We start from the raw sequence: 11,647 nt of genomic DNA on the forward strand, positions 1-11,647 counted from the left end.
TTCGTACGGAAATATATATCTATACTAAATTGAGTGCAGATCGAGTATCGTGTGAAAAGTCTGCGAATACTTAAAAATCGTACTGTAGGCACGATTGTTTTAAACATGCACAAAACAATCGCCGCGTGAATTAGCAATTTGCTGCGATGAAGGAAGATAGCCTACTACTACATACCTCTCTACGATGAACCCCGAATAAGTGCGAATATTGAATTCGTACGCTGTCATAGTTCAAAATCGCAACGGTGACAGTGTGACAGGGGCGTAACTAGAAGAGAGCTTAGTTGTGACATTAGACGACCGGTAGAGGTGACTTCAGTTTAAATATTGTTTACACACACTCATATGATATATTCTCAAGAAATTCTTGATACAAGAACATTGAGGAGTGGGATACCTTAAAAACTAGTACTGGTCAGTTTACAAGAAGTAATAATAAACGTAAACTCGCGAAACTGGAGAAATTAGGAAAAGGATGTATGCGGGCAGACGAAAGTGTACAGACACACAATCCAAGATGGCGTGAGTATATTGAGTATATATTAAATATTCTGAAAGAACGTGAAAATTCTGCTGGGCTAGTCTCTCTTGTTGACTCTGTGGATGTTTTGTGTGAATGAGCGGACCAGCCACTGATCAATGAGAGGAGAACAAGCAGACAATGGAGAGGCGAATTTTAATGATTCTTTAGACTTATAATAACGCATTAAATTAAATGAAATGTTGAGAAAACTGGGTCCAGAATGTAAAGAAAAAGAATAATGAATCCATTTAATATATAGTTACATGTTAAGGTTACAGGTAATATTTTCTGGTAACTGTTAATGTAATTTTTTTTTGCATAGATTACTTTCTATATTTTTTTTTTTTGCTTTGAATATTTATTAAAATTGCACGTATACAATTGAAGAATGCAATAAAACGAAATAAATTTTCTGTTCAGTGTTTTCTGTATTTTATATATACATGTACTGTATGTACATCATATAGAATGACATGTGCCTCTTAATATACAACTGCTGATAGTGATGAAAATAATCGTCATCATAACAATTGTTTTTGTAAAAATATTCCAAATTATTGCTCCATTTTATATCTATAAATTGCAGCCATTTCAATAGTTGAACAGCTGAACATCATAAAAAAAAATACACATGTAGATCAATTTTTATTACACATATCCGTCGGCCTTCAGTTTCACAAAAATTAATTTTCTTCATCTCAACAATAACAAATATACATTGTGTAAGAATACAGTGTAAATACTTAAGACAAAAATTTAAGTACCGGTATCTTTAAACTGGTAAATGATAAATAACAGTTTACTTTTTATAATTTCATTATCAAGGTAATAAAAACCAATCATTGTAATACAGATGGTACTTTGTTAAAAAGAAATTTAACACTTACATGTATACCACAATTCATATCAGATTCAAAACTGGAAAAATTGACTTCATATTTCAAAAAAACATATGGTTAGAGAAGAGAGTGAACATTTTTTAAAAGCAAGAACACATAAATTTCTTTCACACCATCTTTGCTAGCCAAAGGTTTCAGATCCGCACCGCTCCTCACCTTCGTGAGGAATAGTGCGGATCAGAAATCCTTGGCTAGCGAAGATTCTTTCACAATATTTTCTTAGTTACTATATGGCTTACCTATAGTATATAACACTCTCTCTCTCTGAGCCCTTGGTACTTAACTTAAAAGTTCCATATTCTAATTTGCATCTCTATCAATTTCACAATTCTTTCCATCTTTGAATCCCTCTCCTGCTGGGCCTGGCCCTTAATTAACTTGAAACATTCAACTTTAAAAAGTCTTTCACTCAAGGGTGCCACAATGAGCCAAGTTTGGTTGATACTGGCCCAGCGGTTTCAGAAGAAGAAGAGGTGGAAGTGAAAAGTTTATTTCAGATGCATATGTCATTGATGCCAAAATTTAACAGATACACTGAAAACTTGATCAGAAAAATTCACCTCAGTTTTTCAATGGAAATCAGCCCTAGCATCAGAAATGGTTAAGACTAGGGAAGTTGTTTCTTGACACCAAATGGAATAGGACCAAAACCAAAATATACAAGACTGATCAGTAGTTGCATTTGAAAACAAAACAAGACACCTACATGTATGGACAACATGCTAACCTGAGCAGTGTCCAATGATCGAGTTACAAGGAAAGGATAGAATATGGCAAACATTATGTAAGACTATGACATCTCGTTACACTGACACCAAAAGGAATTACCCCTTTCCATTTGTTGATGAACTTTGAATCCCAATGCAACCCTTTCCAAACCCTTGTGGTTCATGGTTTGAAAAAACTTGAACTAACTATACAACCTGAATACAAAATTTATCAAACTCTGGATGCTATAAATATCATTCCTTATTTAACTTTCCTCCAAGCCAGAGAGTGTGGCATCTTTGTGAAAAAAAATTGAACAGAAGTTTTGTGTCTAATTTGATGGATATCAGCTAAGTTGTTCCAAAAGTGGAATAAAAAAATGTTGACAGACAAACAGGTGGACAGATGCCAAAATTGAAGACAAATCTTGATAAAAAATTGTCACGTAAGTCAGGTGAGCTAAAACTGAGGACAAGACAATGAAAATTTAATGTGATCTTCAACCTGTGCATTCATATGTAGACAATTAGTGATAATAAAACTTCAAAATGTTATTCATATATTTCACATACATACAGTGAATTGAAATTATGAACAATGCACTTCATAGATAAAAAATGAAAAATTTACTTGTTGTTTAAGAATTCTGCAGTTTCATTAAAATGTTCAAAATTAATTGAATAAAAATGTTGAAGAACTCTAAAAACAATTTTAAGTTCCACTTTTGCAGAACATAATCAAAGTCAATTTGATTTAATAAGTAAAATTTAACAACCTGTATCTCCATTTTCAATTGATTAACTATAAAAATACAACAAACAAAGTACAAATCAAACACCTGATAGAGATTTACTAGTGGTAGGAGCAACCGTTGTTTTTGAATCTTCTTTGCTAAATACTTTTAAACCATTGAGTATCAGAATAACGATGACTACGAGGACAATGAACGCTATGACACCGATGATGATCATCATCTTGGTGTTTTTCCACCAGTATTTCTTCCTTATTTTTCTGGCAGTTTTCTGAAATTGGGATGACTACAAAAAGAACAGAATGTATTAAATATTTGGTAGCTTTATAATAAGTGAGTAAAATAAGTATCTGACTTGCAAAAAGAAATGAAATTGTAAATACTGTTTTGTCCCTGCCCCCCCTGTTTCATCAATACCATAAGTGATAAATTTTCTGTACTTTTATCGGAGTTACAAAATATTAATGATTTTATTGGTCCCAACTTATATCATATCTTATATTTCTCAACTATAACAGGTATCATTCATTTTCAAGACCCTGAAATTAAATTTTATGGGAAATACCCATCTCACTTTGACTAAAGATACACTATCAGAATGATTCTTAATCAAAAACAAACTCTGTTCATAGAAACAGAATCGGTCTTGAAATTTTTTCAACAAAACTATCATAATAGAGTTGTGAAAATGGCTGAACTTACACTGGCCTCTAATTCTTCTGTTTTGTCAATCAAGTTTTCTAGTCTTTCTCCCCGGTCTAGAACTCTTTCAATGTTTTGCGTCATAACATTTTTGACATCATCCACTTGAGATCGTAAAGTAGATACATGATCTCCTGCACCTGGTTTGGAAAATTTCTCCTATTAAAAAAAAATTCAATAGAAATAGACAAATAAAGTAAATGTATGACAAAATTAACCAATTATCATTCTATACTGTAACCTAGGGCCTTTTTCCTTTGATAATTTATAGCTGATCATATATTCCATAAAACATAATTAAGTGATACTAGTATACTACATTCCATGTCCTTTCATATATCATTGGACAAGGCACTATTGAAGGAATAACTGGGCAAAAGAACCTTGCAAAACCACTATAACACCAACTAAAACCATTGGCAACTGATGAATGCTACACTGTGATTTCCTAATTAAACGCAAGGAAATAATATCCGCATAAAATGCTGAGAAGCCCGTCTCGCAAATTTTAAAATCTCGCTTTTAATTTTCTAACATATGTAAACTACATGAAACTATGATAAATTTTCTGCATTTGCCATTTTATGTTCTTGCAATTTGATGGTAAACCGTTCAATCGCGGAATTAAGTACTTGCATTAAATGAGGAATCTACAGTACTGTACTACAGGAAATATATGTTTTGCTGAAATCACTTTTTGCAAAATCATATTAACTTTTTGCAAATATGATACTGCAATATGAGGAAATAAGAAGTAGATAAAGCACTTTATGGATTTTTAAAAATGAAGTAGTTGGGGCTATATGGACAATAGATATTGGCCTTGGTTAAGCTCAATGGAAGAGCTCCTGACTACCGGTAGAGTTGCAGTGGTCCCAAGTTCAATTCCCAGTCTAGCCATATATATTCATTGTATTTAAATGCCCATTCCTCCTTTCCTTTTACATAAAATATTCAATGGGATTGTCGTTATGACTAACAGGAAAGATAATTACACAGTTTTTCTAGATTTATCTTGAATTCTAATTTTTATCATCCTCCCTCATAAGGTTTGTATCTTGAAAATGACACAACTTTTATTACCATATCCTGAGCCATGATGAATCCAAACTCACTGTCCAGTTCATGCAATCCACAATTCACAGCCTTCATCGAGAGTGTTCCACTCTGAAATTTTCGCTTAATCTACAAAGTTTAAATATTTATAATGATCTTCCATATGAAATGAGCTTACAAAAATATGAAAATGTGATTAGTGATTTATTAAATTATATAATTAAGATACACTCAAACAACTGCAAACAATTTAGAAAACCAGATTTAGTTATGGCTTGAAATACACTGTAAGTTAACCAAGAAATAATTGTCTGCATCCAAAATATGTTCCTATTTTTATTCTCCTTGTGCCCCATTACTGGTTTGGTTCATAATATAAACAATATACCAACGCATGCATAGAAATATATAACTGTAGCATTGACTTTTCCAAGATGTTTCCCTAAATGCTGGGACTATTCATAACTAGCACTCCACTATATCTCAAGGATTTCAGCTTGAACAATTTAGATTCTGGCACACTATAAAAAGAATCCTTGATAAAAATGTTGGCATTTTGGTGTACTGGGATTTTTTTTTTTCGGGAAGACTCATCTTACTTTCACAGTGTTGTTTTCCCTTCATCTAAGTATATAAGGCTTTGTGCCAAGTTTGGTTATAATTCAACCAACTGATTTTCAGACAGATAGCAGGCCGCTGGACAAAAAATAATTAGAAAAGTTCACTTAAGCTTGCAGTTCCATGGACTAGCAATGAAAGTTTTGTGAACAACCTATTTAGTATATTTGTATCTGATCAATTTTAAAATAAAATTTCATAAAGCATGTTTTGTTTCCTATTTTTGAATAGTTACCTCCGCTAAATATGCATAAGGTTGTTTTTTTCCAAAGTCGGGGTTTGCAGCACACAAATAAATCATGCCATTTTCTATCACACAGTGGAATAAATAACTGAAAGTTTAGCAAACAAAAAATAAATCAGAAATGAAAAGAGAATGTCAAACAAAATGCTATAAGGAGCAAGAATTGCTAACCTTGTCAAAACCATATACTGCATAGTAAACCAAGTTTTTATGTGATTATATACTTTAAAGGTATGCCAAATTCACAAAAAATTAACTAATTAACATAATTTTACAGTTAGTTAATAGGTGCATCAACTGTAAACTATAATTCATAGACAATTAACCATAGTTACAGATCATCAGTTAAACTATATTAAATAAACTTTAACTCATGAATGCTTATATAACTTTATTTCACTGTAAATTAACCTTTAATAACAATTGATTTCATTCATTAATACTGTATAGATTTTTACAAATGTAAATCATATTTGTTAAATACAGTTAAGAGTTGTTAATCATTGTTAAATTCACAAATTGTATTTTTTTTAAATAATAAATAAACCATATGTAACATATTGAAAGTAGTGCAAAGCTTTTGTACTGCAAAATGGTTGCAATTTAAAAGCTTGAGAGACAACTACTTCACATATGCACATAGTCCAGTATAATTAATCTTCTACTTTCTGTTAATTTTTTTACATGGTCTAGCTTGCACAAAAAAATCCTCCATGCGTGAAGTGGGTGGAAATAATTGCTGGATTTGCTCACTCATCACAGTAAACAAATTTATTTTCATTGTGCTCAAAGGAACTTGAATTAAATAAAGAAGTAAACAAACAAACAAAATTTGATAAAACATAAATTAAACATAAAATAATTTAGGCACAACGATATAAATGATTGCATGCATGTTATAGAGAGAACAATTGCTACACCCTTTTGTTGTTTAATCATTTTGAAGATGATGTCACCACTGTACCATTTAAGTAATAAAAATACCAGTTTTTAAACCAGTGTGTATCAAACTGAAAGCTTGATTAGGTCCATCTCCATGGAGAAGGATTTATTTAGAATTTTTACCACGGATTTATTGATTAATATCATCCTGTTTCTATAATGTACCGTTTGCATACATATATCTGTGTGTTGGTGTGTTCTATAGTGCAGGATAGCTACTTAAATAACTTTATTTACCTCTCTGATTGGTAGGTTGTTTTGCCATCATTCCTAGTGGGAATGTTTTTGATTATTGACTGTACCACATTCTCAAAGGATCCAGAGCCAGTCTGATGACTGCAAAGAATAGTTGTCCCTCTGGATATACTACTATAAGTGATCGCCATCTGAAAAAAAAAAAACATAAGTTGCATAGGCCAGAAAATAAAAAGATTTTGTTACTTTTGTCATATGCATTTATAGGAATAAGATAATCAACAAGAGGCCAATTGGCCTTAACGGTCACCTGAGTAGCATATAACCAAAACATAAACTTGTCAAGGAGTCTTATATATGCATCTAATTAATTAGGTTTCATACTGGAGTAGAAAAATTATAAATTTGTAATGATGACCACTTCCCTGCATGAAATCTTTCAAAAAGAACTGTGAAACCTATAATTTTGGCAAAAAACTGAAAGATCTGGTCTACAAAATCATGAATTCAGTTTTCCTTTCAGGTGTGTGGGAGTAAAGAAGATAATTTTTAACATTATAAGCATTAACACATAAACATCCATTTTGGCCCTGCCCTAGAGTCAAAACCCATACTCCAGGGGACATGAAAATTAAAATTTCAGTAGAGGACTTCCTGGTAAACATAATTATTAGTCAGTTTTTTTATACAGATGTGTGAGAATAGAGAAGAAAAGTTTTAAACATTATATGCATTAACACTATATTGCCATATTGCCCCCCCCCCCCATGTCCTGAACCCCTGACCCAGGGGCCATGAATTTCACAATTTAGGTAGAGGAGTTAGTGGACATCATAACCATGTATTCAGTTTTTGCCCACATGTGTGGGAGTAGAGAAGAAGATTTTTTTAAGATTTAAAACATTTTTACTACATGGCCATATTGGCCCCACCCTAGAGCCTGAACCCCTAACAAAGGGTTCATGAGTTTCACAATTTTGGTAGAGGGCTTCATGGACATAATAACCAGGCATTTAGTCTTTAACAAATATATATGGGAGAAGAGAAGAAGATTTTCTAAGATTTAATACATTTTTACTACATGTATATGGCCATATTGGCCCCACCCTAGAGCCTGATCCCCTGACCCAGGGGTCATGAATTTCACATTTTTTGTAGAGGGCCTCATGGACATCATAATCATGCATTTAGTTTTTAACAAATATACTGTGGATTCATTAGAATTCGTGGTGGCTCAATTTTCGTGGTATTCGTGGGTAGCCCTCGCCCACGAAATTACATCCTCAACGAAAACTTATTATAAAAGGTTTGGTTTACCTACTGAAACTGAAAACTGACTCATCCATGAAATAAGATCCCAACGAACAAGCAAAAAACCCACAATCAACGAAAATTGGCCCCCACGAAATTAAATGATTCCACAGTATATGGGAGTAGAGAAGAAGATTTTTTAAGATTTAACGAGGCCGGGTCTAATTAGTTCTGCCCTAGATTTTTTAATGAAATTTTTTACCTGAATTTCTACTGATATAATTATTATTTTAAGATTAAAAAATAAGACATTTACCACACTGTTTGTTTAGGGGGTCAACTCAAAGTTTGTTAATCTTTAACATAGGACCCTATGGGATTTCGCTTGAAATGTATCAATTTTGCACATTTTTTTAAACTTCTGCCCTAGGGATTTCTTTTTCTGTTCTACATATTAAAGTTACTGCTAAAAGGCATCAAATGGTCAAATAAAAAAAACCTTTTACCTCCTGGTTTGTTCCAAGGGTCTTATCAAAGTTGATTTTTGTATGCCCAATTTCCCAGATTTGTCAGATAATGGCTATTTTTTATTTGACAAACGCGGAAAAGGGGATCTTTATAGTATTATTAAAGCATTCAGACATATTTAAGTAATAAAAAAATATATAACATCACATATCAAGGGTCATTAATATAAATTACATGGTTACTGTCTTGAAATATATGAATTAAGCTTTATTTAGGCGGGTTAAGAAAATGTGACAGAGGGTTAGGCCTGCTGAACCCTCTTCACGTTTTCGACCCGAGCCCAAATATAGCTTATACTTCGAGACAGTTATGTTTATTCCACAATATAACATTAATTTTACGCATTAAACGAGCCATTTTCAACAAATTTCGCTGAATATTTGCAGTTGAAACTATCGCGCCATGGCGTCAACCAAGCAAAAAGATGACGTCACAATACAAATGAAACGCTGCGCGAAAGCGTGCGTACTCGTTCTGTACTCGGCCTCGTTAATACATTTTTTACTATATGGCCATATTGGCCCCACCCTAGAACCTGAACCCCTGACCCAGGGGTCATGAATTTCGTAATTTTTGTAGAGGGCCTCATGGACATCATAACCAGGCATTTAGTTTTTAACAAATAAATATGGGAGTAGAGAAGAAGATTTTCTAAGATTTAATACATTTTAACTTTATGGCCATATTAGCCTCACCCTTGAGCCTGAACCCCTGATACAGGGGTCATGAATTTCACATTTTTAGTAGAGGGCCTCATGGACATCATAATCATGCATTTAGTTTTTAACAAATATATATGGTAGTAGAGAAGATTTTCTAAGATTTAATACATTTTTACTATATGGCCATATTGGCCCCACCCTAGAGCCAGAACCCCTGACCAAGGGGCCATGAATTTCACAATTTTGGTAGAGGGCTTCATGGACATCATAACTATGCAACCAGTTTTTTTTCTCACATGTGTGGGAGTAGAGAAGAAGATTTTTGAAATTTTGACTTTTATTTTGCATATTTGGTCCCATATGTGGCGCCCCAGGGGTGGTAGAGCCATGAATTTCACAATTTGGATTCCTCTTACCATAGAGATGCCTCAGGCAATAGGCAATAAGTCACCTGAGTTTACTCAGGTTAACTAAAAAATGGACAAATTGTGAATTTATAGTTATTTGTCCTGAAACACACCATGAGCAAATAAAACCCAAATACCCTGTATTGAAATTATATATTTTGACTAATTTCTCATATCTGATTGAGTTTCTCAATTTTCTATTTCAACAAAAAGTCCTTTTACCAATTAAGATCTGTCATTATGTTTCCCATCCCAGTATATTATAGTGCTGTGACTAACCTCTGAACATTAGGTAATCACAGATTACAAAGCTCACCGAGACGAGGCATCACTATTATGAGGCATCACCTTTATGAGACCACCTTTATCATATTATATGAAAATCATACTTTATGATCTTGGATACTCATGGATAACAAGAGGCCCATGGGCCATATTGCTCACCTGAGCAACAATAGGCATGATAAAATCAGCTTAATGATGTCATAATACAAACTATCTGGACATGTAGATCCTGTATAAATAAAAATCCACCCCCCTCCCCTGGATATTCTTATGTTTATAATCAAGTACCTTTTCTAACAGGATGATTTTATAGTCATATCACATGATGAGCATTGCAGTTCGCAAAAAGATCCTAAACAATTGCTTATATAAAGGATATATTAACATATATTTTGATGCAAACTACCCCTAACTTGGATCCACCAAAGCATGTTAATTTGTTATTCAGAGGCAAACTGACAAGAATGAACCTGGGTTGATGTTGAAAGACTTTTCCGTCTTGGGCATGAAAATAACTGACATCGTTGCCGTTTATTCCGTAATACTAGAAGATAGTAAACCTGTTGGAGGTTTCAATGCACAGACTTTCAATGCATTGTCATTCCACTCCTTTCATGTTTAAATCCTTTGTCTCGCTGTCTATATATACTCCTGTTATAAGCACTGTGGTGCTAATAATTTTCAGCCAATTGTCCATTTTATTGAAGTCTTAATTTATAGACATGACCCCCAAAACAACAACCAAGCCCCTTTTTTTTTATCATGTAGCCCCCTCTTACCCTGGAATACTTCCCTTCTTTAAGTTTATTGAATGATTTCTAAACATCCTCTCTCTCTATATACCCCTGTTGTTAGCACCGCGATGCTAATAATTTCCAGTCGTATTTTGGATGCATTGAACACTTTATGTAATAGTGACACCCCCCAAAAAACCAAGTTCCAGTTTTTTCTGATGGACCTCCCAAAGAAACCCTCTTTCCCATGAATACTTCTCTTTGTGGAGATTTTATAATGATTTCTGAACATCCTCTCTCTATATTAGATATGCTCTATATATACTCCTGTTATTAGCACTACGATGCTAATAATTTCAGCCGTATTTTGGATGCATTGAACAATTTCTGTAATAGTGACACCCCCAAAAAAACAAGCCCAAGTTTTTTTCTGATGGAGATTTTATAATGATTTTTGAACATCGTCTCCCTATATATACTCCTGTTATTAACATGGCAATGCTAATAATTTCCAGCCATTTAAAAGTGAATATATAGACGGACAAATCATTTTCACTCTCTATATATACTCCTGTTATAAGCACCGCGAAGTCAATAACAGGAGTATATATAGACAGACGAAACATTCTCGCTGAAGTATGTATATAGTGTATTTCCGATGAAGTGATGAAACGCGTATAAGTGATATTATGTTTTGTAATATTTTACACAGTTACTTTATATATAGAGTGATTATTGATAATTTTAACGCTTCTGACGTTACGTAGAATAACATCAAAAGTTATCAGCACCGCGATGCTAATAACAGGATAATGCCCCGTCTTGTTTATACTACAAAAGATATAGGGAAAAAAGAGAAGTTGACATAACGTTACTTTAAAAAAAAATTGGCACGTAAGATTACACACTCAACCACATACATTTACATATTGGATTTCATTATTAAATTGTTTACAAATATGATCAATTCGTCTTATTTTCTTTATAAAGGGTTGTCACATCCTGTTTTGGTATATAACGATTAAAACTTACTTGTGAGGTGGGCGTTCTTTTCCAGGTGAAATTATATACATTTACATCATTTGTATTTCGATCCCGATGTCTTTTAGTTGTTACATCTAACATATACAGTACTGTATGTC

At 33.2% G+C, this 11,647-nt stretch overlaps 1 protein-coding gene across 2 annotated transcripts; it reads right to left on the reverse strand.

Annotated features, from left to right (window-relative positions):
• Nucleotides 1-1,155: 1,155 nt before the first annotated feature.
• LOC105328526 (vesicle-associated membrane protein 7) lies at nucleotides 1,156-11,647 on the reverse strand. Of its 2 annotated transcripts, XR_010707712.1 has the most exons (7): nucleotides 11,538-11,647; nucleotides 6,681-6,829; nucleotides 5,493-5,589; nucleotides 4,667-4,768; nucleotides 3,584-3,742; nucleotides 1,579-3,167; nucleotides 1,156-1,454 (listed from the first exon to the last, which is right to left on the reverse strand). XR_010707712.1 is itself a non-coding variant. In XM_011429449.4 (6 exons), the coding sequence occupies exons 1-6, from the start codon at nucleotides 11,628-11,630 to the stop codon at nucleotides 2,961-2,963; spliced, it is 807 nt and encodes a 268-aa protein (XP_011427751.4). In that variant the 5' UTR covers nucleotides 11,631-11,647; the 3' UTR covers nucleotides 1,156-2,960. The 2 variants fall into 2 exon arrangements, 1 of the variants encoding a protein (XP_011427751.4); XM_011429449.4 differs by having other exon boundaries at nucleotides 1,156-3,167.

The sequence above is a fragment of the Magallana gigas genome, chromosome 7, assembly GCF_963853765.1.
Source record: "Magallana gigas chromosome 7, xbMagGiga1.1, whole genome shotgun sequence".
Taxonomy (NCBI): domain Eukaryota; kingdom Metazoa; phylum Mollusca; class Bivalvia; order Ostreida; family Ostreidae; genus Magallana; species Magallana gigas.